Source organism: Haliaeetus albicilla, chromosome 10, assembly GCF_947461875.1.
Source record: "Haliaeetus albicilla chromosome 10, bHalAlb1.1, whole genome shotgun sequence".
In the NCBI taxonomy this organism is placed as follows: domain Eukaryota; kingdom Metazoa; phylum Chordata; class Aves; order Accipitriformes; family Accipitridae; genus Haliaeetus; species Haliaeetus albicilla.
Window position 1 is genome coordinate 22,329,413 of NC_091492.1, and position 23,459 is coordinate 22,352,871.

The window sequence follows — 23,459 nt, forward strand, 5'->3', positions numbered from 1 at the left end:
TTCAATGACCCTAAAATGATCTAATTTAAAAGCAGTTGGTTTTATCTACATGAACTGCCAAATGCTTATAGTGAAAATGCAAGGTTGTCCTTGTCTAAAACTTTGACTCTTCTGCTTCCATGTGCTCAACCTTGCAAATCTTTAGCGAAGAATGTAGTCAAGAGCCGATTGCATCAAGCCTCCTTTTTTTTGTCCTGGACCACTGGGTGATGAAGAGTCTTGTGGCTTCCATCACACAACTCAAGCACTGTTTACTCAGGCATTGTCTGAGAGTCAGTGGGGTTTATTGAACTTTTTTTTAGAATCTGATTAAACTTTGACTCCAAATGGATTCATTGTTATAGAAATCTATGGATCTGCATGTTAAAAAAGGCAAATTAGGTAAAGCCCAGTTCAGACTTGTTAGCCAACCACACTTCATACATCACAAGGCTTGGCTTGCAACAGACTTCAAGACTGAAGTTGGACTTTCTCAGAAAATTGCTGACTGAAGCATTTACAGAGGTGGTGTGCATTTCAGCCAGCCTCTGGCACTGCTGGTCAATTCAGATTGTCCTTAGCTGATTTTTTTTTCTTTTAGGCAGGGAGTACAAAAATTATCTGTTGGGTGTCTCAATATTTTGTTGATGCTTTTGAATATGTGTCTGTGTGTGTGTATATATATATAACTGCTATATTATAAAAGGGTAAATGCCAAATTGAATTTGCGGATGTCTGAGTGTGTCGTCTTCTGTATAATCAAGATACTTGGATGCTGTTGTTGTACATGCTGTACCTTCGATTACTGAAGGAACATAAAATGTTAATGCTTTTCATATCTTTGCTTTTAGGTATCAAATGAACCTGGCAACCGCTACAACATCCAGCTGATTAATGCACTGGTGCTCTACGTAGGTACTCAAGCTATTGCGCACATTCACAACAAAGGCAGCACACCCTCTATGAGCACCATTACCCACTCAGCTCACATGGACATCTTCCAGAATTTGGCAGTAGACCTGGACACTGAAGGTGAGCTGGAAACACTTCTAGTTCATGCGATGTCAAATTTAACAGCTGATTATCTGTTTGAGCTATGAGAAGTATAGAAGATCATTTCATGTAGCTGCTAGTGAATTCACAGTAAGTAATGCTATGTTGAATATTAAAAACTCTGAATACAGGAGCGATATTAAAACCAAATGTTTAGGGTATTCAAGGGAATAAGAAATAAGTTTGAAGAATTAAATTCTTACTGCCCCATCAGCTTGGGTTGATAAGGCTTTTTCCTATCTTCAGTTTTTGTTTCTTGTACTTTCATAAGGCAGGCTCACAAACCTTAACTTTAAGCAATACTAGTTGCTTCTTTATTCCTTTTTGTGTATATGTAAAGGAAACCTTATGTACTCACTGTTCCTCTTCTGTAGGCCGCTACCTTTTCTTGAACGCAATTGCCAACCAGCTGCGCTATCCCAACAGTCATACCCACTACTTCAGTTGTACCATGCTGTACCTGTTTGCAGAGGCCAACACTGAGGCTATCCAGGAGCAGATCACTAGGTGAGAGGGAGGGCATTTAACTTGCCAGCATTCAGCTTTTTGCTTTCCTTCCTTGTGTATTTTGGATCTTTGAGGTCTAACTGTTTTTACTTTTGGATTACAGGGTTCTCTTGGAACGGCTGATTGTAAATAGGCCTCATCCTTGGGGTCTCCTTATTACTTTCATTGAGCTGATCAAAAATCCAGCGTTTAAGTTCTGGAACCATGAGTTTGTTCACTGTGCTCCAGAAATCGAAAAGTGAGTAACTTAACTACAAAATCAATAAAACAAAGTATCTGAAGCAGGGGCTGAGTTCTTGGTGCTTCATAGTGGAAGCACTGTTTGCTGCCATAAATGCACCTAATGCTGCTTTGCTTCTCTGTTCAGGTTGTTCCAGTCAGTTGCACAGTGCTGCATGGGGCAGAAGCAGGCCCAGCAAGTAATGGAAGGGACTGGTGCCAGTTAGATGAGCTGCATCTTGCATTGTAAGCGTGCCAGCCTGGAGGTCCCTGTCCCATCAACTGACAGAAGACTCTGTAAGGCTCATCCTGACCTTCCCAGCCCCCTTGATTGGGTAGACGCAACAGACCCTGGGTGAAAGTCTATGTGGGCACGTTCCAAAGTTTGAAACAGATTTTTGACTTTTGGCCAAAATTCAGAAGATGCTGTGAATATCATTTTGAACTAGTGTAAATACAAGGAACAGAAACATTTGTCTGGACTTTTGGGTTTGTGCAAATTGTGTAAGAGGCAGGTGGGTAACTGGTGCCTGTCCAGCTTGTAATAAAGGGGCAGCTGCTGATGCCAAGCACTTGTCTGGGGCAGACCTCCTTGTCCTGACATTCCCAGACTCCCAAAGAATATTGAAAAGCCAGTTATAATATTATGTAACTTATTTTTCTTTATGTGGATGGGGGACCTTTAAATCACTAAGTTCTTTTACAAAAAAAAGGGGGGGGTGGATGTGTTTGGAATATGGGAATACTATGGAGTATGGGAGGGGTGAGGGAGGGGTTAAGGTTCAGCATTGCTTTTCCCCCACCCTCATCAAATGCTGACAGACAGCAAGTGGAGTGGCAGTCAGAATGTCTCCTTTCTGTTGGAGAAAGACACACCTCAGGCCCTTTGGGAGAGGGTCAGCTGTTTTTAGTAAAGAAACCAGAGACCAGGCCTATAGCTTTTTTTTTTGGACACTTGTAAATTTTGGAAGGTGGGGGGTTAAATCTAGACCTTTTCCCACCCCCCCCATCCTGTGACCACACAGTATAAGTTTATAAAAAAAACCAAAAAAAAAACCAAAAGAAAAAAAAAAAAAACAAAACAAAAACCCAAAGGACCAATACAGCCCATTTTGTAAGGATTTTGAATGTTTTGTAAAGTATTGGTCCATGTGTTGTATTTTGTAGCCTTTCTAGTTCTTGGGCTTTAGTTCTCCCACTTCTTGTATGTATGCATACTGTAGTTACACATTAAAGTCATGACATGCAGCACGTGCCACTGTGCTTATTCTCTCCAGTTCTACCCTGCCTGGCCCAGTGATGTCTTCCAAAGTCTGTTTCCACCCATCCAAAAAGTGCAATTTTCCAGTGTGTTTTGGGCACTGCTTATTGAAAGCAACTGGGTTTGTTTCCTAGTGTGAGGTCAGAGGGGAGTATTGTTACGCCTAGGAAAGGACAGTTCTGCACAGACAGAAATACCTTAGTTGCAAGTTCATGAGCAGAGTTTGTCTCTGACAAAGTTGTGCTAGAAAGGACACTGCTTGCAGTGGAGGGATATGCAGCACAGACAGCAGATCAGCTTCCTTTCTAATGTCTTGTGCGATAATATCACTAGGTTGTTAAAGCTAGTTGACTGCTGTTTGGGTGGAGAGGTCAGGATTTCCTGCTTAGGCTTAAGGGACTGTGTACCTGGCTGTGCTTTTGCTGCACGGAGCAAAAACTAGGTCCAGGGGACCAACTGTGCCAGTGGACTGCAGCTCAAAGGGAATTCTCTATCTGTGACCTGTTTCTAGGCAGTGTTTTTCAGTCACCTGTGTGTCAAGGTGTAGTCTCTTGCCAGTTCGTACAGTTCCCTGGCATTTCTTCAGCAGGTCAGCAGTTGTGCTGAAACCGAGCCTTCTGAAGCTGGAATTTTTTTGTTCTGGTATTGCAACTCTAGCTTACTCTTTCTCTTGTATTGGGTTAGGATACAGAGAAATCCCAGCAACCAGTTTTTCTTTATCTAGTCTAGATACCATGGGACTTTTTTCTGCTGTTCAACTAGCAAACCATAGGCTGAGCTTACTGACTTGTCCTAATGACTCAAAGGTCTCTCTGGTTCTGTACTAATGCTGCTGTACATGGCTGGTTCCCTTTAGGCTTTAAGAACTGGTAGGCTGGTGTAAAGAGCGTGTAAAGAGCAGGTAGAAGGCAGACAGGGCTCAGCCAAGATCCCAGTAACACAAGTTGGGCTGGTAGGATGAAGGCCACTGCACTTCATATCCTCTCTTGGCAGGTAAGGAACCTGCAGCTGTCAAAGTAAATGGTACTGGTGTCAGCTCCCCAAGGATTACCAGTGTCCTTGCCAGCAGAGGCCCTGGGTGTAACACACTTCATGTTTAAGAAATGAAGACTAACCTCTTGAACCACCGTGTGCCTAGTTTGAAATCTAGTCTGCTGTAGGGAGAGAAGCACCAGGATGGCATACTGGACTCTGAACAGCCACTGCGTTACACCACTGTAAAAAGGGAATTTAAAAAAGCTACCCTAGGTACTGTTAAACCACCCTGGCCCCCAGCAGTGCAGGTAGGGCTGTAGCTGACCTTTATCTACATGAGTACAGTCTGCATTTTGCTTGTTTGCAATACTTCTAACCGCAGCACCAGCAAAGATCCCTCCTCTTAGATGGGGCTTTGCACCCTGTTGAAGTAGACAGTGTTGGCTGGGTAAGCAACATTGTCTTTATTATATGTAGCTTGGCCTGCAAACTTCCAGTGTTTTGTCATGCAAAAACTGCTGAGGGAAAAATACTAATATATAGCTAAACATGATGCAGAGCGATGCCTGAGTTCAGGGAAGAACTGTATCATCAACTGGAGGGTGTGTATCAAATGCTTAGCCTACAGCAGCTGCAGAACTGTGACAGTGCTCCTTTAGTCTCAAGCCCATACAGGAGTGGCTTTTATAGAGGTAAGAGGAAATGCATCTTGCTATACTGAGCCTACATGAAAACCAGATGGATGGGCTTGTACTCTTTAAAATGCTCAGTATTAACTAAGTACAGGTGAAGAGTTTAGTGTTGTCAGCATGCCCACCTGCTGGATGTTTACTCTGAACCTCTGTAAGGTAAGAGCTACTAGCTGGATTTCTGCCCTCTTCATCTGGACAGGGAGCAGTTCTTGCCTTAAATTTCTGTTGCTCAATGAGGGAACCCACCTGCTGTTCTGACAGTGTCTGTCTGCCTTCCTAAAACAGCCATTAGGAGGTCTGGGCTTTCTTAAGTCCTCTAGAAGAAAGGTGGTCATCGTGCTCCAGAGCTCCCATTGTAAGATAAGGCCACCCAAAACCATTTCTGTGGTGTGGAGGATACTTTGTTTATGTAGAGGTAGCTAAAAAGCCACGTCATATGAGGGACAAGTGGGCCTTCAATCTTACCATCTGTTCTTGCTGCTGCAGAAGAGATGGCCAAAGGCTGACTTTCCCCTCCTGCGCACAGTTCCAGGCAGTTCACTTCCAAGGGCAGCGAGGTTTCTAGCGTACCAGCTCTAGCAGCTGATGCAAGATCCTTTTCTGTCCATAGCGCACATGCAAAGCTTGCTGCTCCCTTCGACTCAGTTTCTCATAAGCCTCCTTGTTATTTAGCAAGTCCTGCTCTGCTTTCAAGTCTGACCTGTAGGACTCCAGGGTCAGCAGCACACTGTCGTAAAGGAGCTTCTTACAAGGGGTTTTGAGTTTGGAGAGAGCCTCGTTCGAAAGGGTAGAGTTTTCTTCTTCCTCACTGTCATCTTCCCAGCCATCTTGTTCCTTATACTCTTTGAATTCTTCTTCGGACATGCACAGCACCTGTAGTGACCCAGGCAAAGAAACAAGTCACCCAGCAGCATGAGTATATCAGGCTTTCTTCTCCACAGAACTGTGGTTTTAGAGCCACATGGAGCAGGTGAATTGTTCCTCAGCTGTGCTAAAGGTCAGGGAGTAAAACTGGCTTAGATAACTAATCACAAGTAACTTGTGGGTTAGAAGAACACTCAAACAGCAAACCCAGCTGTTGGGAAGAGTCTTAAAGGACATATCAGCTGCTACCTACAAAGGTGCAACAGCTCTCTAGAACAGCAGTACCCATGGAGCCATTCAAGACTGGTATGTAAGCACATGTGGGTGGCTAGTTCAGGAAAGGAAGATGATGTAACAGTACCTGTAGCCTGGGAGATGGGCAACCACACCCCCTACCACTTTTCATGCAGGAGGGTTAGTAGCAAAATGTCTTTATGTACTTGTCCCCCTTCACTGAACCATTTTGCATGCTGATTTGCCCAGCTGTGGTACACTTAGTCTGTGCTCTTCCTTGTGTAGGTCTTCCACTGCTTGGCAGTGCTTACCTTCAGGGTCATGGACAGCTCTTCTTCTGTCAGCACCTCGTCCCAGCCAAGCACAAAGGCACCTTCCTCCCCCACCATCTCCAGCTGGCACAAGAAGTCCCACTGCTCTGAGACCAGCTGCTGCTGTGCTTCGCTTTTGGCACCTGTTTTCAAGACAGCAGAGCTGCAAACCCAACTTGGGTTGCAGTGGAGGGGGGGGGTGAATGGAGAAGGGGAAACAGGAGGCAGAAAACTAAGGCATAGCCCCAGCACCTGAAATGCTGTGGAACAGGCTTATTTTTCATGTCATCCTTTATCCCTGTTTCATTACATCACTAACAGAGATCCCTGCCCCATCCTTTCCCAAAGTGGCTATGGGTGCCACTCACGCTGCAGTGCTGCTTTGCGTACTGTCACCATCTGGATGTCGGCTGTGTCGTTGGTGTTGCCAGGGTATGGCTCCGCAAAGCCGTACATGTGTAGGAGCTGCCAGTTGGCCATCTGCCCATACGTGTTGAAGATCTCTTGTCCTTTGCCAATAGGCTGTGTGGTAACCATTTGTAAACATTGCTGCAAGCAGGGAGAGAAGAGGCTCTCAGAGCTGTGGTGATCCTACAGCTCTCAGAAACTTAGGTGACCCCAAGCTCTTCCTAGCTAAAGCGAAGCATGCAGTGGGGAAGTGTGTTGAGCAAAATAGCTTTGTAGTGAAATCCAGGCCAGACTCGCTTGCTGCCCTGGCAGGTGAGCAGTGCTGCTCTGCGTTCAGAGAGATGGCCTTGCTGTGCCACCACTCCCAAAGGCCTTGCAAGCGAAGAGGAAAGCAGACTGTGATGATGCCTGGCGCAGTGGCTTTGCACTCACGGGAGCATATTCTAGGTTGGCGTTGTGGTTGGCCACATGGTTCAAAATATCTGCTACAGGCACCATCATGGGAGGATTGGGCCCCTTCTCATCTTCATCTTCCTCCTCCAAAGGTTCCTGAAAGCTAAGACAAGGGAGATTAAGACAAGCCAGTTGTACACCTTGCAGCATAGAGCAAGCTTCACCTTATACTTACTTAAAAGGTTGCAGTCACACAAGTATGTAACACAGCCTATGATCTTTTCTGTGATCCTACTGCTTGTCCTTGCTCCTGGTTGGAGCAGAGCCCTCAGTTCTCACCTGTAGGCCATGACAAATGCCACCAGCTGCTTGTACAACTCCAGTGTGTGCAGTTTGGGGTCAAAGATGTTGGGGTGGGACTCCATGAAAGGCAGGATGATGGAGCTGTACTCCAGGTGGATGTTAGCCAGGTCCTTGTCCACAGCTTCTGGGATGCCCGTGCCTTGCAGGAGCCTTGTTCGTTCTTCTTCAGGCCTGTTGAAAGGAAAAACAAAATAAAAAACAAGCAGGTTTATCTCCATCTGCCCTAGGCAGAAGGGTCTGTCAACTCCTTCCTCCTTCACAATCTCAGAATCCTGTTTTCTGGTTATGCCTGTAATTAGCTCCAACCCCAGGTAGTGGCTGAGAGGGGCTCTCAGGCTACAGCCATTGACAGCAGAGGGCTAGAACAGAGGGATGGAGTCATCTGGTAGGACCACATCCATCCCCAAAACTCCTGGTCAGCAGCCCCTGGGCTGCACCTGCCTTTAGCTGTCACATTGGGCCACCCTACAGCCCTGCTTGGTTTTACCTTACCAGAACATGGGGTGATCCAGGCTCCTGAAGTCCTGCCAGAGGGAGAAGTAAGGCTGCCACTGGGAGTTGCTGGCTGTGTACTCGTATAGCAGGGCCAGCAGCAGCGGCACCCAACCGGACTGGCTCTGCAGGGACTCCTGGGCTAAGGAAGCGGGGATGATGGAGAAAAAGTAAGTTGAGCTGAGGTTTTGGTCCTTTTCGTCTGAGAACAAGTCTTCTAAGAAGCAAAGCTTGGTCCTACAACCCTCAGCCTGTGGTCATGGGTTTCCCTTTTACTCTGTCAGATCTCTAGCAGAACCAGAAGCTGCTGCTGCTCTGGAGCCATGGCTAAGCCAGACACCCTGCTACCCACACACCGCCTCCCCCTCAGCCTAAGGCTCTGGGTGTCTTCAGTGAGAATGGAACTGTGCTTTTCCCTAGCGGTGTCTGGTCCTAGGCCTTGAGGAAAGCATCACCAAGGGCGTGGCTGTCACTCAGCACCCCCAGTACTGCTGTTAACCGGCTTTTCTCCCTGCCTCCCACGGCTCCAGGCTCCCGCAGGCACCACTGGGGTGCCCAGACCCCCCCCTTTCCTGGCCGCTGCCTAACACCCCTACACCCCCCTGGTCGGGCACCCTGCACCAACCTTCATCCCCCCCGCCCGTTATTCCTTCCACCTGCGAAGGAAGGTTGTCTGCCCGAGCACAGCTCACCGTCCTGCAGGAGGGCGCGGATGGGGCTGGTGTGCTGGGAGAGCAGGGCCGAGCGAGGGACGCTGACGAGGACCTCTCCGGCCTCCAGCTCCTCGGCCGCCAACATGCCGTATCCTGCCACCGCCCCCTCCCTGCTCAGACGGACCTTGGGCGAGAGGGGAGCGGTGAAGAAGCGGGGAGGGAGGAAGGAAAAGGAGGTGGGGGGTGGAGGGCCACGGCCGGCGCTGCCTCACCTTCGGGTTGAGCTTCACCCCGGCCCGCCCGCACCACGCCAGGAAGGCGGAGAGGGGGTCGGCGCTGCCCTGTCCCCGGCCGCTGCTCCCGGCCGCTGCCTGCGGGTGAGAACGCGGCGGGAGACTCGCTCCAGCAAGGAGCGGACGAGGAAAGCGCCGGGGCCGCGCCCGGACGCCCCCCCCCCCCCCCCCCCGAGGGCCGGGGTCAGCTCTCCCCAGCCCCCCCGGCCGCACTAGGCACACGGGGGGGGGACGGGCCGGGCGCGCTGCCGGCAGAGCCCCCCGGAGCGGAACCCCACTCCTCCCCCGCCCGCCAGTACCTTGGGCCTCTTGGGCGCCGACGCCATGGCGCTGCGAACACGTGGTCCTCCACCACGTGGGTTCTCTTCCGGGTAGGTGGGGAGCTCCACCCCTCTCCCCCGCCGGCCGCGCTGACGGCGGCCGCCGAGGGCCAGGCAGAGCGGCGGGGGGGGGGGAGAGGGGGCACGACGGGGGCCCTGCAGCCCCCTCTGAGGGACCCGGGGGTCTCTGTGTGCCGGTCTGGGGGGGCCTCTCTGAGGGGTTTGGGGGGCTCACAGCCCCACTTTGTGGGGTCCGGCGGCCTCATCGGGCCTCTCCCTGCCCCCCCCCCCCCCGGCCCCTGCTCCACCCTGGGCCCGCGGGGGGCTTTTCCCCGAGGGCCAGGTGTCCCCACGCCCCCCAGGTCCTGGTGCACCTCAGGGGGCTGCGGTGCCTCGGTGGCTGCGGTGGGGCCCTGTCTTGGTGCACCGGCGGGGTCACGCCACCAGACGTGGGTTAAAAGGAGCAGGCTCTAATTAATCAGGATAATTAAGCTTATGGCCTTATTCAGTCAACACCCCACTAACCAACCCTATGTGCCACGCTCCGATCTCCCTTCTCGGGCTTTCCGGAGGCACGCGGTCGTCCCTCCGTTCCCCCGGCTAATTAATCGGTCCCATCAGCAGGGAGGGTAGACGCCCTCACCGGTTGCTCTTAATGAAGCCAAGTAGCTCACACGAAGTGTTCGAAGAGGCCCCACGAGGCTCTTCACGGGAGCGGTCCGTCGGTGTGGCTCCCCCCCCACCCCGTGAGCAGTTGGGGTGGCTTTAATCTTCTCCAGCCCCTTCCGAGCTGGGCTGGGTTGGGCTGGCAGGGTGGGTTCCCCGTGGGCGGGAACCGGGAGGGATGGCAAGAGAAAAGGGAGGGTGGCCTTCAGGAGCCCCTCCGAGGGCACGGCGTCTTCGCAAACCGCCGCCTCCCCGGCGCCTTCGGCCCGGCCTTCGCGAGCACCGGGCCGTTGGCAAAAGCCTTGCCGTGACTCGGATTCGAACCGAGGTTGCTGCGGCCACAACGCAGAGTACTGACCACTATACGATCACAGCCGTCGAGCGGGGGGCGCCGCGCCGCCGCTCCTCTCCTCCGGCCGCATCCCCCCGGCCTCCCTCGGGGAGCGGTGGGGAGGCGGCGGAGCTCTTGCGGCCGCCCCCGCGGCACCCTGCTCGCCCTCCCCGCGGGCGCACCCCTACGGCCGCGGCCCCGGCGCCGGCCCCGGCCCCGGCCCCGGCCCCGGCCCCGCGTCGGGATGGGCGCCCCGGGGCGAGGCCGGCCCGGGCCGCGGCCAGAAGCCGGGCGCCGAGCCCGGCGTGCGCGGGCGGCCCCCCCGGGGCGCTGCGGGGGTGGACGAGGTCGAAGCGAGTCCCCGCGTTGTCCCGCCGGCGCCGCAGGGAAGCGGGGTCCCGGGTGCCCGTCGCGGACATCCCCCGAAGGTGCGGGCAGGAGCCTGGATAGCTCAGCTGGGAGAGCATCAGACTTTTAATCTGAGGGTCCAGGGTTCAAGCCCCTGTTCAGGCGAAGGCGTTATCCTTTAGGAGCCCGCGAGCAGCACCTCTTCCTGCAGCCGCGGTCCCGCGGGGGCTGCAGGCTCCCCAAGGCACACCTCACCCCCCTGCTGCTTCTTTTCCCCCCCCATCACCTCCCTAGGGATCTTTCCAATGCCGGTTCCATCCCATCTGACACTCACACAGCAGCAGTCTCTTCTTCCAGCCACCCAGTACTGCAGAGAGGGGGATCCCATGCTGGATGATGGGGACCAGCAAGGGTGTTATTTGGGGTACGCATGGAGGGAGATACAGAACGGGGGAGAAAATAGGATGGATGGAAGAGGGAGGGACGCAGCACAGCTGGAGGGAAGGCAAGCCAGGGCTGGACAAGAGAACTGGGGGGGGAACTGGGGGGCTCAGGGGTGGCCTGTGGCCCCACCCCAGGATTAGGGGGTGGGGAGCTATTCGGGGCACCCCTGCGGCTGAGTGCAGTTGACCCTCGAGCCTCACTGGGGACGTGCAGTACCCTCTGCCTGCCTTTTGGCATGCCCTGGGTGCTCCTTGCACCTTTGGGTGTTCCCCATCCTTGTCCTTATTCCCCTCTGTGCCTCCCCCCCGCCGCCAGACCTCCATTTTGGGCCCCAGCCAGGTGCAGGCTGAACCCCCCCAGTCTGCCTCAAGGAACACCTGCAGACGCCCCACGTTCCCCCAGACCTCACTCTTCCCCAAAAGGGGCTGCGGCAGCAGCTGCTTTCCCCCCTCCACAGGGATGGCGACGTAGCGGTGGTGGCTGGGCACGCCAGCCAGGCAGTGCTAAAACAGCCCTGGGCAGGGAAAGCCTGTGCCCGCTGCACCCCGTGCCCATCACACAGCCCCCCCAAACCAGCCACCACCACCCCACCCCCCCACCTTGGCTCAGGCAGATGCTCCCAGGCAGCCACCCCTGGTGCCCCGGCCTTTGCAGGGTGGGAGGACGGTGGTGTTTTTTTGCAATGAGGCGCGGCACCCTGCATCAACCCACGAGCTTATTTTATTGGCCCGATAAACTTTGCTTCCCAGCGGCTCCGATCCCTCCTGCGCGCCTGCCACACAGCTCGGGCCGAGCTCTGGCCCGTGCCTCAGTCGTCATTCATTTCTTGCCAGCAAGAAAACAAAGAGATAATAAATAGGAAGCTTATTTGCAGGGGAGGCCCAGGGGACAGCCTCGAGTCACGCGCAGCCACAGGCAGGGCTGCGCCTGGCCCCGGCCGGGGCCCGGGGATGGCGTGGCGGGGGGGTGACACGCTGCAGGCAGACAAATGGTTGCCCCACGGCCGCCGTGGGCAAGACAGCCTGGCCCTGGGGCCGTGCATGCTGCAGGGCTGGGGAGGGAGCCGTCCCAGGGAGGGAATATAGCAATCTCTATTTAATTACATTAAAATAGACTATTTAAAAAAATTATTTCTAGTAGTTAAAAAATGTGTTGTGGTCCATCCAGCCCCAGCGGGGCCGTGGAGCTGCCCCCGGCAGCCCCAGGGGTTTGGGGACAGGCTGGCCGGGGTGGGGATGGACCCCAAACCCACCTCATCTCCCAGACAGTCCCATCCCAGGGGGTCTGTCGCAGCGGGTGCCGGGGGTGGGTGCTAGCTGCGTGGGCACCGCAGGTGACAAAGCAGGGGCACTGTGACCCCCGCCAGCCCCATGCTCTGCGGGTCACAAGCAGACCAAAGGCAGGGGAGCTGTCGCCCTCCTGGACCCTCACCCCAGGGACTTAAATGACGTGGCAGCAGTTGAACTGCCCCAGTGAGAGGAGGCTCTCCTTGGAGCCTGGCCGGATTTTGAAGGCCAGGGCTTTCTCACAGAGCGGGAACTGCAGGAGCCTGTCCCGCAGGCTGCCCCCCTTGCTCTTGCCCGGGTCCAGCTTGATCACGCTCTCCGTGCCCCCCTCGGTGCCCCCGGGGCCTGAGCTCTCCACCAGCCACCGGGCTGGGCTGGTGGGTGCCCCCTGCCCCGGGGACTTGTCCGTGGGGCTTGGGAAGGTGGTGGGGGTCGTCTCTGCCCCCAGCACCTGGGGGACCCCAGCAGAGCTGCTCCGGGGTGATGGGCTGGCTCCCCTTTCCCTGGGGAGCTCTGCCGAGGAGCCCCCAGCCTCTCTGTCCTCCTCCCTCCTAGGGGGCTCAGCTCTGTCCCCCTGCATCGCTGGGGGACCCCGGCCCCCACTCACTCCCTTCCCGGCCCAGGCCGCGCCCGGGCACCCACCCCAGCCCCCCAGCTCGGCCCCCGGTCCCCACACCTCCCTGCGGCCAGGTGGGCGGCGGGCGTGCAGGAAGGCTCGCATCTGCTCCTGGTTCAGCGAGCTGCTCTTCCTCTCCATGGTACTGGGCCTCCCCTCCTCCTCCTCCTCCTCCTCCTCCTCTTCCTCCTCGCAGATCTGCTGCAGGGCCGGGGTGCTCTTGGTGATGGTGGTGTCAACAGCGGGGACCTTCAGCAGGGTCCGCGGGGGCTGCCGGCCGCCGATGTCCCCTCCGGTGGGCAGGGGAGGCAGCCGGGACCCTGCGGCGAGGCCACCTGGCACCTCTGTAAAGGGCAAGAGGCCGCTGCTGCTGCCCATGGGGCCGAACGTGTCCGATAAGTTGGTCCTGAAAAAGGGGAGGGATGGAGGTGTTGGTACCCAGCCGGGCATGGTGAAGGCTGCAGCAAGAAAGGGGACGAGGAATTGGCCGGGACCCTGTGCTGGGGATCTGGGGTGGCATGAGGGAGATGTGGGACAGGGGGTAGCAGGAGGTCTCACCTGCTCTGTACCTCCTTGGCCAGGTTGTAGACGAGGCTGAGGCGGTGGCCCTGCTTCTCCTGCTTCTCCCGCAGCATCCTCTCTGCCAGCAGGAAATATGTGGCTGTGATGTGGTTGTAGCGGTCAGCCTCCAGTGCCCTGCGTGGGACCAAGGGACCCATATCAACGCGTGAGGAACGTGCTCAGAGGGACCCCTAGAGCCCTTTGCAGGGGCTCCTGCCTCGGCATCCCACCCCATCACTCACTCCTGGATGGTGTCCCGATCTGCAATGTTCCCGCACATCATGGCCTGGAGGATGATTTCGTGCTCCTCCTTGGACATGCGCTTGTGGGAGGTGAGGGGCAGCAGGCAGCGGCTGGCAGGGGACGGGTCCACCCCCTGCAGCCATGCGTGGCCCTCGATCTGCTCCAGGGAGGCTCGCTGCTTCGGGTCCCGCTGCAGCATCCTGGAGATGAGACTGTGGAGGAAAGGGGCGACGCTGCAATCCTGCGGCAGCACGCAAGCCCCAGAGATGGCAGCTTTACCACCCTTTCCCACCCCAGCTCCCAGGCTTCCCCCGGGGATGAGGCATCCACCCCCGGGGGCAGGGAATCAGGGTCCAGGGGGATCTGGGGCAGAGAGAGGTGCTTACTCAGCGCACTGTGCAGAGACGTGCGGGGGGACGGTGTAGCGGCAATCCATGATCATGGTGAGGGTCTCGCTGTCATTGGCCTCCTGGAAGGGCGGGTGGCCGCACACCAGCATGTAGAGGATGACCCCCAGGCTCCAGATGTCTGCAAGAAGCAGCAGCAGTTCAGGTTGCACCCACCATGGCCCAGGAGAGAGGTGGGGCCATGCCACCAGGCCCCAGTGCCTATCCAGCAGAGACTAGTGCTCACTGGGATGCTCCCAGGTCCTGCCCCATGGATGTTCCACGTCCCACAGATGGGGAGGCCACAGCCCCACCGAGGCAGGGAAGGACCTTCCTCATCCCCAGATCCAAGCAGGTCTCAAAGGGCTTCACCAAAGCAGTTGAGATCTTAACCCCTTTTTGAGGTGAGGACAGGGAAGCCAGCCCCAGGCTCTGTCCCCCACAGTCACCCACCCACAGCACCATTTCATGTCATTACTCAGCTTCCCAGTTCCCAAACAGACGCCACCACGACCATCCTGGCACTGGGCTGTGCCGGAGGGGACATCACAGCCATGCGACAGGGACACAGCACTGATCTGGGCCTTCCAGCTGCGTGGGCACCAGCTGGAGCGGGACTGCTGCCCTGCCCTGGGGACAGGGACAGAGCCAGCGGCATCTTCACCCGCTCCTCCTGACGAGCACAGAAACTCTACTCTCCACAAAAGCACTTTTTTAGGATGCTGAGCACGCCCCAGGGCTCTCTGTTAATACCTTCAGCTTCTTAAGTCAAGTGCTGCGTCTGAAAATTTTTCATCTGCGCTGGTTTTCTCCCTTCATTTCTCTTTGCGGAGCCACCAGCTTATTTTTCTACGGTTTCTACAAGCTATTCCCATTCTCAACTCCAGAGCCGCCTTTCCCTGAGCCAACATTAGGCTTTTTCCTTTAAGCGCTAGTGTTTTGTTTTGCTAAATCCTCCTGCCCCAAATTCCAGCAGCACTGGCTCAGGTCCTGCTTCCCTCTTGCATCTCCTCTGTCCCAGCAGAACCACTCGGTGTCCCCAGCCCAGCTCTCTGCACCACAGGACAGTCTCCCCAGCCCTCCTGCACCCTGGCCAGGGGAGGAACGGCGCTGGGAGCCACGGAGAGGAAGTGGTTTTCAGGGTGGGGATGGAGCAAAGGAAACTTTTGGAGCTCCTCCACCCAAATAGCAGCATCCCCAGCAGGTTTCCTTCCGGCATCGCCCCCCTCAAATAACTGCTAGTGCTGGCTTGCCGGTGGCTGCACCCTTGCGCTGCTCCTCCCGAGCCCCGGCGGATGCCACGTCAGGCTTGCAGCCTGCTTGTGCTTTTTCCCATCCCTGGCATGAACCATCGCTCTGTGGGATCTCGGTGGGTGCGGGGATGGTCTCCACAGTGAGAACCACCCTGTGCCAGGGCAGGCCTGGGCACCCGAGCACCCAAGGGGACAGGATTGCTCCCTGTGGGAACAGCAGTGCCACTGGGGCATGGGTGCTCCCAGCCTAAGGGCCAAAAGCGAGGTGGTACCCGGCAGGCAGGACCACGCTCCGGGCAAGGGGCACAAGGGAGGCAGGTCTGTGGCTGCGCCCCACTGCCCTTACCGACAGCCGGGGCATCGTACTCATCCCCGAGCAGGATCTCGGGTGCCGAGTAGGCCAGCGAGCCGCAGCTGGTGGTGAGCATCTTGCCAGGTTGGAAGCGGTTGCTGAAGCCGAAGTCGGTGAGCTTGACCACCCCCTGCTCCTGGAAGAAAACCACGTTCTCGGGCTTGAGGTCACGGTGCACCACGTGGAGCTTGTGGCAGTAGGAGATGGCGTGGACGATCTGGGCAAAGTAGTGCTTGGCCCGTGTCTCGGCCAGCCCGCCCTCGTGCCGCATGATGTGGTCAAACATGTCCCCACCATCGCCCAGCTCCAGGATGAGGTAGAGCTTGGCATGGGTGTCAATGACCTCGTAGAGGCGCACCACGTTGGGGTGCTGGACCAGCTTCATGCAGCGCACCTCTTGCAGGAGCTGCCCCGCTGCCTCCCCTGCCAGCTTGCTCTTGTCGATCACCTTGACGGCCACCCGCTGCCCGGTGAAGACGTGCCGCGCCAGCTTCACCACCGCAAAGTGGCCCTTGCCCAGCGTGCGCTCCAGGTCATACAGCCCCGCGATCTTCCCCTCGCCGCAGCCCTGCGACCCGGCCATGGTGGCGGCGTCAGGCGGGGACGGGCATTGGGCGCTGTGGGATGGGGGAGCTGCTGAGCAATGTGGTGTGGGGGATGGGGCACCCCCAAATACCAGGTCTCCCAGCACCGTGGACACCAGGATCCCCAGCACATCAGAGTCCCCAGCACCCTGGGCACCCCCGACACCCCACCTCCCAGTCCCCAGCATCCCAGGACCTGGGCACCCATCTATGACCCCACCTCCAGTCCCCAGCACCCTGGACATCCAAATACTCCCACCACCACTTCTCAGCACCCTAGGGCAACCCGACACCCCCATGTCCAGGTCCCCAGTACCCTGTGTACCCCAATACCCCTACTTCCAGGTCTCCAGCACCCTGGGTAGCCTAATACCCTCACCCCCAGGTCCCCAGCACCTTAGGCACCCCAATACCTCACCTCCAATCCCCCATCACTCTGGGTTCCCCCATACCCCACCTCCAGATCCCCACGACCCCAGCACCATGGGGACCCCAAGACCCTCACCTCCACTCCCCAGCACCCTGGTCACCCTCATACTCCCGCCTCCAGACCCCCATCACCCTGGTCACCGCCATATCGCCAACCTCCAGGTCTCCGGGCACCCCAATACCCTCACCTCCACTCCCCAGCACCCTGGACACCCCCATGCCCCACCTCCAGGCCCCCATCACCCCAGCCCCCCCAGCCCGGGCACCCCGATAGCCCACCCCCAGCACCCTGCACACCCCGTACCCCCCACCCCGCGCTCCCCGGGATCCCGCAGCACCCCGAGGCCCCCCGGGCTGCGTCCCGGCGGAGCCCCACGCACCGGGACGGCGGAGCTGGGGCCGCCGGGGCTGCGGCTGCCCGGGCGCGCCCGCCCCGCTGACGTCAGGGCGGCTCCGGGCTCGCGCCTTAAAGGGCCCCGTCCACCGCCCGCCGGGGCTGAGGCCGGGGCGATGCTCATCGCACCTTCCGAAGAGGAGGCCCCTGGTAGCGCTGTCCGCCCCCCCGCCGGCTGACGGCAGCCCCCGAGAGGGGCCCTCAGCCTGGCTCATTAGTGCCCATTTGCGGTGGCGGGGACCGGGTTGGCATTAGTGGTGACGAGGGCCGGTAACGAGCTAAATGAGCCGCCCGCCTGCCAGGCCGCTTCCAGGAAGAGAGGAAAAGCCCCCTGCCCCGGCTTGTCTCCCGAGGGTCCCGCCATGGGACGGGCACCCGCCCTGCTGCCCTCCTGCCCAGAGTGCCTGCTGACGGGCATCTCTGCCGTGCCGCCGACCCGCTCCATCGCCCGCTCCCACCCTCGCTGAGCGCAAGGAGCACCGAGCCGGGGCCGGGGGCGCAGGCGCGGCCCCCCCGTTCCCCTCCACTGTGAGCCTTCTTTTTCCTGGAAGTGGCCCGGCGAGCGGCCGGCTGCCTCATTTAGCTCGTTACTGGCCGTAGGGATGCGCACAAAGCAGACGTTGCTCCTGCAGATTAAAAAGCTCTCAGCGCGGCCGCCCTCATTACCGCTAATGCCTTCCCAGAAGTCCTTCGCCCGCGGCCTCGCAGGCTGCAAACAGGCCCTAATGAGTTGGGCTGAGGGCCCCGCTCGGGGGCTGGTGTCAGGTGGGGGCCGGGGGCAGAGCAGGCTGGGGACACGATCCCCCCGGGGCTGGGGATGGAGCTGCCGGGAGGATCAAGCTGCCAGCAGCTCCTGCCACAGGAATGGATCTGGATGGGGCTTCGGGAATGGGACTGGGAATGGAAAGAGGGAGGCTACCAAACCCTCCTCTAACACAAGATGAGTCTTTATCCAGGCATGTGGGGTGCAGGAGGCTGCTGGGTGCTGTGCAGGGGGGTCCTGACTGGGTGCTGTGCATGGGGGACCCAGCTGGGTGCTGAGTGTTTCCAGCAGATGCCTGCACCCAGAGGAGAAGGGGCACGGCAGACGAGCCCTTCACCGGTCCCATGCCCCGTCCCCTCCGAGCCAGCCAGGCCCTCAGGTGGTGCCAAGACAGGGTGTGCGCAGGGGGCAGAGGGGGGCCTGCAAAGAGCCCCAGGGCTGGCACTGCCACCAGAAGTGGTGGCTCACGCTCTGCTGGAGACGTGCTGGGAGACCTGGGGGGTCCTCCCTGGTTGTGCAGAGTGTGGGAGCAGCCTGGCAAGGGCAGAGCCTGGGCCATCAGCCTTCCCTGCTGGGTACATCACAGCCCACTGAACCCCTCTCATGTCTTATCCCCCCATTTCTTGCAGGCCTGAAGCCACCCAAAGACTCAGGCATTTCCAAAAGGAGCCCAGCTGAGCTGCTGACCTGGGAGTGGGCAGGCTGTAGGCTGGTGGAGGGAGATGCTGAGGAGGAAGCAGAGGAGTTGGAAGCCCCTGGGATGCTGGGTGTCTGGGCAGTTAGCCACCCTGTGTGTACATCTGGGGATTTAAATGGGAAGGTGATTCCTGTCTGGCTTCTGGCACTGAGGTTTCTAGGAAACAGCTCTCAGATCTGCTGCTGTCAGTACAGGAGGGGACTGTGGAGGCTCCATGAGCAGCATCTCCCACCACCTCTTTTGGCTGACCCTCTGTTCCTGGTTCTTCTCCACTAGTGAAAGGCCCATGCATGTCAGGGTGGGGTCCTTCTCCTGATGGGGTGCTGGGTGCTGCACCCGAGCTGCTGGTCCATATCCCTTTGCACAATTGCCTGTTGTACACATGCCAACCCTGCTTTGAAGCCCTCAGTTGAAAAAGCAAGAACAGGCACGTGGTGTGCTGGGATGCTGCATCCATAATGCACGTCCGCTGCAGCCCTGGCCAGTGAGAGACTGCAGAGACGCCATCTCCACCAGTGCCTGGCCCCATGACTGAGGCTGCATCGGGCTGGCTGCAGCTCCCTTTGGGTTTTGGAGTGGCCCTTGAAGGTCTCTGCACCGAGAAGCCCAAGGAACCACATACAATGGCTGTGAAAGCCAGCATCAGGGCTGGGGAGAACCGAGCAGCTGGTTCCTTCCTTCTCACAGTGGAGTCGAGCCTGGGATGCGCAAGGGAGCTCCTCTGAGAACACCTGGCTCTGAGCAACTGTGGGTTTTCCAAAGGATACATGAATGAGAGGTGCAGTTAGCACATGGGAGCCTGAGGAATCTGCAGATGGCGAGTGGTCAGGAGTTGGAGGACTTCTGGAGGCTATGGACTATGGCTGGGTGCCTGCCAGGAGCTATGGGTGGGCAACATTCCCTTTGAAAACTGGTAGAGATCTCGGCGTGTCTTTGGCAAGGAGCCTGTAGCCCTGGTATTTCTCTAGTGGGGAACTAGATGTCCTCAGGCTGCAGCCTCAGCACTGCTCAGGCATGGCTGGAAAGGGAAGGGACCTGGAAGGGCAGTGGGGATCCCTCCCAAGAAACTTGGGAGTTTGGGGCCAGTGGGGATCTGTTCCTCCCCGCAGCCATGCGGGGCACAGAGAAGGAGTCCTCCCTCCCGCGCATCGCCCCGCTGGCTGCCTCTCCTTCCAGACAAAGCCCGGTTTCCAGAGAAGCCCACCTACCTGGTAGTTAGCAGAGTCATGTGGCTGCAGCACTTAATTAATAAAAAGCCAATATAAATTCCAGTAAGCATGTGGGGAGGAGGACATCAAGGCAGAGAGCAGTAGCGGCACTCCCAGCAAGCTTGGTGGAGCGGTGAGCAGCAAGTCGCCTCTCTGCTTGGAGAGGTCAGTGCTTACAATGGGAAGGGTCTGGGGGCATTGGGGGTGTGATACCCATGGCTGTGGGACTCCCCACAACATGGAGGGGTCTCTCCCAGCAAAAAGCTAGGTGGTTTTGCAGGGATGGGGAGGTGAGGAGAAGTCAGCACAGCTTTGGGCTGCCGGAGCCAGGGCTGGAGTCCCAAGGCTGCCAAAGCAGCAGGCGCTGGGTTTATGGGACTCAGCTGCCGGCAGCAACTGGGGGTCCCCCTACCAGCCCTTTTCTTTCACTTCCTAAGAGCCCCCCTGCTTTTTACAGCTTTCAAGCCCCCAAAGCCTACAGCCTGACCCTGCAGTGTCTGCTTTCACCCAGGTCAGCTTGCCCAGTCCTTCCCCAGCTGTGCCTGGTGCAGTCCTCCTCCCTGCTGAACCGCCTCCAGCCCAGCCTCGCCCTCTTCTCACCATTACAGCTTCACCTTCACCTTCCTCTCTTCTGTTGGATCCCCCCATGAGTGTGGAGGGGGAAACAAACCCTGCGCTGGGGGCAGGTGAAAACCCCGGGCTGGTCCAACTGCGGGGACATCTCCAGATGATGGTGTCCATGTCCAGGCAGAGGGGGCTTTGCATCCAAACGCTTCCCACAGAGAAGCTGTGCAGCTGAGTGTCAGTGGGTTTTTCAGGTAACTGGCTGGCACAGAGGGGCTGGAGCCCCCTGTGAGGGTCTTGGCCGTGATGTCCAACCCGTCGCTGCAGTCCTTAAGCAAAACTGCATCCGTGCCTTACTTTATCTTACATTTTATCTTCTTAAAGCCCCACGTCTGTGTATTGTGCCCAAACCCTGTGGTTTAATTGCAAAAGGAGTTGTAGCAAAGCAGTTTGTCATTTCCCAGGGACTTTCAGGGAGATTTCTGTTGCAGCTGCTCCAGCTGCGATGTGCAGGAGGTCTCTCGTCTTTCAGCCACGCAATGTCACTCCTGCCCATTCCCCGGGGTTCCTGCCTGCCATGTTGCAAACCTGCTCGTAAGGCTGGGTGCGGAAACGTGGCTCAAGGGCTGCCTGCTTGAGAGCAGGGGGAGAAAACAGGACTGGGAGAGGGAGGCCTTACAGAGGAGCTGGGCAAGAAACAGGGAAGTGTTGGGCCATGAGTGCTGCTGTCCTCAGCACTGCCGTCGAAAAGGGCACAGGGTGGAGCTGCTGGTGGTTACACAGCTGCCTCTGGGTTGGTACTTGGGGACCTTGTGAGATCCCAGTGCTGGCTGTTGTCTGCAAGGTCCTGGTCGCATGTCCAAGCCCAGATGCAGGCCAGGTGGTAAATATTAACTTCTGGTCTTTAAAACTAGTGGCATTTCCACATCCTGTGAGTGCAAGTGCCTGGCAGGAGCCGTGTCGGATGTTTTGGCTACATCCCAGGAACATACAGGCAGTGAATGCACAGCACCACAATGGTCTGGTGGCTGCTGAAGGCTGTGCGTAGGGCAGGGAGACCCTGAAGCGCTGCAAAAAAAGATCAAGTCTCAGTCCATCCTCTGCTACTCACCCCCTCTGCAGTGAGGTCATGAATGTGCCTGCACGTGGGGTGCCCCACAGCACCACGGCACATGCTTTAGCTCTGGAGGGTCCAGGTGAAGCTCCCAGGTGTGTGGTGGCCCAAGAAATGCTCTCAAGTCCAAGAAAACAAACAGCCCGGCGTGGTGGCTGTGCTGGCAGAGGCTACCCCTCACCAACGCGGCACTGCTCGGGGGGTGACAGTGGCAGCATGGAGAGGGGGGCCAGGCCAGGCTGCCAGCGGGTGAGCTGATGCTGGCTGGGACCCCTCTGTGCAGGTTGTCCCCCAGGACCATGCTGAACGTGCTGCTGCTGTGCTGCGGGCTACTGCAGGGGATCCAGGCCATCCTCACCACCGACCTCAGCTGTGGCCACCTGCAGAAGGTGAGCGGTGGGCTGGAGGGGGCGGACAGAACCCGCTACTCTGGCCTGCTACGGAAAGTCAAGGAAGTGTCTGCGGAGCCGGTGGGTAAGTCCTGTGGCCCCCTTGGTCTCCTGCTGTCCCCCAGCAGCCACTCGCTGGCATGCCCAGAGCCCCAAAATGGAAGTGGGGACCCCCCACCCAGGGTCAGATGCAGGGGATCCCCTTAAAGCAGCACAGCTTCTCCTGTCACTGGCTAGTGAGAGCAGCCTGGCAGCCCACAGGGAGTGGGGGGGCTTTTTTTGTGGGAGGACATGACCATGGGGACCAGAATCAGAGCTGACCCCCACCAGCAGCCTCCTTGTCCAGCCTCTCTGTATCTCGCAGGAGCTCTCCCCAGGCTGGGGCTTGAGCAGATGGCCGTGGAGGTCCCAGAAGCTGACGGTGACCTTGTGCAGAGAGGCAGCACGCTGGAACCGCAGGTAACACTCCCTGAGCTTTCTTAAAGACACCCCAATGAGCAGGGTGGCCTCAGGCCACAGCAGCCTTTTCTGTGCCTGTGGGGCCAGGGATGGGTTGGAGCCCAAAATGGCGTTGCCTGGGAAGGGACTATCTGTTTGTCACCTGCTGGGGAACAGCCAGGGCTGGGACGAGCAGAGGCTGCCCAAGGCTGCAAGAGGCTCCAGCACTCAAAGGAGGGTGGTCCAAGCCTGCACTCCTGCAACACATTTAATTAACCTCAAGCACAGCCCAGGAAGCCTCTGCAGAGCAGGAGCTCACCAGACAGTGCCACATCTTGCCTCGCTCAGACGCAGGTGCCTCTGTTCAGGCAGAAGGCAAGGCACCCTTCACTAAAGGCGAGGCTGAGCTTCAAAATAATTGTGTGCAAAAGGCCTTGAGATATGGTGGATGAGTCAGTGACGCCCGCAGAGGGCTCAGTGGTGATTTCCAACAGATCAAGCCTGGAGCTGAGCATGACAGAGCTCTCTGCTGCTAGCAGTGGAAGGTTTTAGCAACGACCCTTGGCTTTCTCCCATGCAGTTCTTTATTGCTGGCACAGTGGTCCAGCACCAACTCTTTCCCTCGTCTTCCTCCTCTCTCTCCAGCAGTCATCGTCCACAGAACTGCAAGCTGCAGGCCGTGAAGAGCGTTCCCCCCGCCGCTGCGTCCGCCTCCTGGAATCCTGCCTTGGGCATCAGGTCCCCTGCTGTGACCCCTGTGCCACTTGCTACTGCCGCTTCTTCAACGCTTTTTGCTACTGCAGGAAAATCAGCAGCAGTTTCCCCTGCGGCAAGAACTAGCACCCGTGTTGTGGGGCTTCTTGCTCCTTGCCCATATGTGCTGCCTCCTCCTCTGCAGCTCTAATAAACCAGCCGTTAGCAAAAGCTATTGCTGAGTGGGAATGGTTCAATGTGTCCGCTTGGGATCTCAGGGGAGAGGGGTAGCAGCAAGGTGCCAGTACCTGCACCCAGGTGAGCACCATGTTCACACAGCCAAGAGCCCAGGGCACCTTCATGTCAAACAAAATGACTTTTTTTTTTTTCCAGAGCAGCTCCTGCAGGGCCCTTCCTGGCTAGATGAGTGGTCTCTCAGCAGGATGGGTGCCCCAGGAGATGACATTTTGGCTGCGCTGGGAGCTTTACTTGTGTTCTTCTCCTGCCAGTATCGCTCATGGTGGCTCTGGGTGCTTTACACCCAGGGAACCTGCAAGCCGTCAGCCCCAAGGAATCAGTGACAAAGGGGATACCTGCGATACGGATGCAGCCAGAGCAGACCATCACCTCCTCCACCACTAAACCCATATGCCACCGGGCACACTCAGGGGGGAAAACACGTC

The 23,459-nt window shown here is 57.4% G+C and overlaps 4 protein-coding genes and 2 non-coding genes across 19 annotated transcripts in view; 3 read left to right on the forward strand and 3 right to left on the reverse strand.

Annotated features, from left to right (window-relative positions):
* The window catches only part of CNOT1 (CCR4-NOT transcription complex subunit 1), a 59,852-nt gene extending 56,846 nt beyond the window's left edge, over positions 1-3,006 (forward strand). For all 10 annotated transcript variants that reach the window (XM_069793838.1, XM_069793842.1, XM_069793841.1 and 7 more), the window contains exons 46-49: positions 831-1,011; positions 1,407-1,539; positions 1,643-1,777; positions 1,907-3,006. In XM_069793838.1, the coding sequence (XP_069649939.1) occupies positions 831-1,011; positions 1,407-1,539; positions 1,643-1,777; positions 1,907-1,985 (528 nt within the window). In that variant the 3' untranslated portion in view covers positions 1,986-3,006. The remainder of the gene's footprint in view (positions 1-830; positions 1,012-1,406; positions 1,540-1,642; positions 1,778-1,906) is intronic.
* A 1,433-nt stretch (positions 3,007-4,439) lies between these two features.
* On the reverse strand, positions 4,440-9,679 carry SETD6 (SET domain containing 6, protein lysine methyltransferase). 2 transcript variants are annotated; one of them, XM_069793854.1, is made up of 9 exons: positions 9,661-9,679; positions 8,677-8,775; positions 8,444-8,588; positions 7,752-7,893; positions 7,236-7,430; positions 6,936-7,059; positions 6,464-6,644; positions 6,096-6,238; positions 4,440-5,559 (listed from the first exon to the last, which is right to left on the reverse strand). In XM_069793854.1, the coding sequence occupies exons 3-9, from the start codon at positions 8,547-8,549 to the stop codon at positions 5,248-5,250; spliced, it is 1,203 nt and encodes a 400-aa protein (XP_069649955.1). In that variant the 5' UTR covers positions 8,550-8,588; positions 8,677-8,775; positions 9,661-9,679; the 3' UTR covers positions 4,440-5,247. The 2 variants fall into 2 exon arrangements, with proteins under 2 accessions (XP_069649955.1, XP_069649954.1); XM_069793853.1 differs by lacking the exon at positions 9,661-9,679 and adding an exon at positions 8,997-9,147.
* Positions 9,680-9,986: 307 nt separating this feature from the next.
* TRNAH-GUG (transfer RNA histidin (anticodon GUG)) lies at positions 9,987-10,058 on the reverse strand. The gene has a single exon. It is a non-coding gene; the product is annotated as a tRNA-His (tRNA).
* A 396-nt stretch (positions 10,059-10,454) lies between these two features.
* Positions 10,455-10,527, forward strand: TRNAK-UUU (transfer RNA lysine (anticodon UUU)). The gene has a single exon. It is a non-coding gene; the product is annotated as a tRNA-Lys (tRNA).
* Positions 10,528-11,508: 981 nt separating this feature from the next.
* LOC138687294 (SNF-related serine/threonine-protein kinase-like) lies at positions 11,509-17,002 on the reverse strand. Of its 4 annotated transcripts, none has more exons than XM_069793850.1 (6): positions 16,897-17,002; positions 15,498-16,120; positions 13,899-14,040; positions 13,512-13,724; positions 13,267-13,404; positions 11,509-13,114 (listed from the first exon to the last, which is right to left on the reverse strand). In XM_069793850.1, the coding sequence occupies exons 2-6, from the start codon at positions 16,084-16,086 to the stop codon at positions 12,247-12,249; spliced, it is 1,950 nt and encodes a 649-aa protein (XP_069649951.1). In that variant the 5' UTR covers positions 16,087-16,120; positions 16,897-17,002; the 3' UTR covers positions 11,509-12,246. The 4 variants fall into 4 exon arrangements, with proteins under 4 accessions (XP_069649951.1, XP_069649952.1, XP_069649953.1 ...); XM_069793851.1 differs by having other exon boundaries at positions 16,828-16,949; XM_069793852.1 differs by lacking the exon at positions 16,897-17,002 and adding an exon at positions 16,855-16,875.
* A 3,767-nt stretch (positions 17,003-20,769) lies between these two features.
* Positions 20,770-23,317, forward strand: AGRP (agouti related neuropeptide). Its single transcript, XM_069793072.1, has 3 exons — positions 20,770-21,730; positions 22,010-22,104; positions 22,729-23,317. Exons 1-3 carry the CDS (start codon positions 21,514-21,516, stop codon positions 22,921-22,923), a joined length of 507 nt encoding a protein of 168 aa, XP_069649173.1. The 5' UTR covers positions 20,770-21,513; the 3' UTR covers positions 22,924-23,317.
* The last annotated feature ends 142 nt before the right edge of the window (positions 23,318-23,459 follow it).

What these genes read in the sequence shown, in the direction of transcription:
- AGRP (XM_069793072.1), top strand. Translation starts at nt 21,514, where the DNA reads ATGCTGGCTGGGACCCCTCTGTGCAGGTTGTCCCCCAGGACCATGCTG. An exon ending in AGTGTCTGCGGAGCCGGTGG is followed by an intron (nt 21,731 to 22,009) that starts GTAAGTCCTGTG and finishes TGTATCTCGCAG; the next exon opens with GAGCTCTCCCCAGGCTGGGG. An exon ending in GCAGCACGCTGGAACCGCAG is followed by an intron (nt 22,105 to 22,728) that starts GTAACACTCCCT and finishes CTCTCTCTCCAG; the next exon opens with CAGTCATCGTCCACAGAACT.
- SETD6 (XM_069793853.1), bottom strand. Translation starts at nt 9,023, where the DNA reads ATGGCGTCGGCGCCCAAGAGGCCCAAG. An exon ending in CGGCGCCCAAGAGGCCCAAG is followed by an intron (nt 8,776 to 8,996) that starts GTACTGGCGGGC and finishes TCTCACCCGCAG; the next exon opens with GCAGCGGCCGGGAGCAGCGG. An exon ending in ACGCAAAGCAGCACTGCAGC is followed by an intron (nt 6,239 to 6,463) that starts GTGAGTGGCACC and finishes TCTTGAAAACAG; the next exon opens with GTGCCAAAAGCGAAGCACAG.
- LOC138687294 (XM_069793849.1), bottom strand. Translation starts at nt 16,386, where the DNA reads ATGGGGGTGTCGGGTTGCCCTAGGGTGCTGAGAAGTGGTGGTGGGAGT. An exon ending in GTCTCTGCACAGTGCGCTGA is followed by an intron (nt 13,725 to 13,898) that starts GTAAGCACCTCT and finishes TTTCCTCCACAG; the next exon opens with TCTCATCTCCAGGATGCTGC. An exon ending in GATCGGGACACCATCCAGGA is followed by an intron (nt 13,405 to 13,511) that starts GTGAGTGATGGG and finishes GGTCCCACGCAG; the next exon opens with GGCACTGGAGGCTGACCGCT.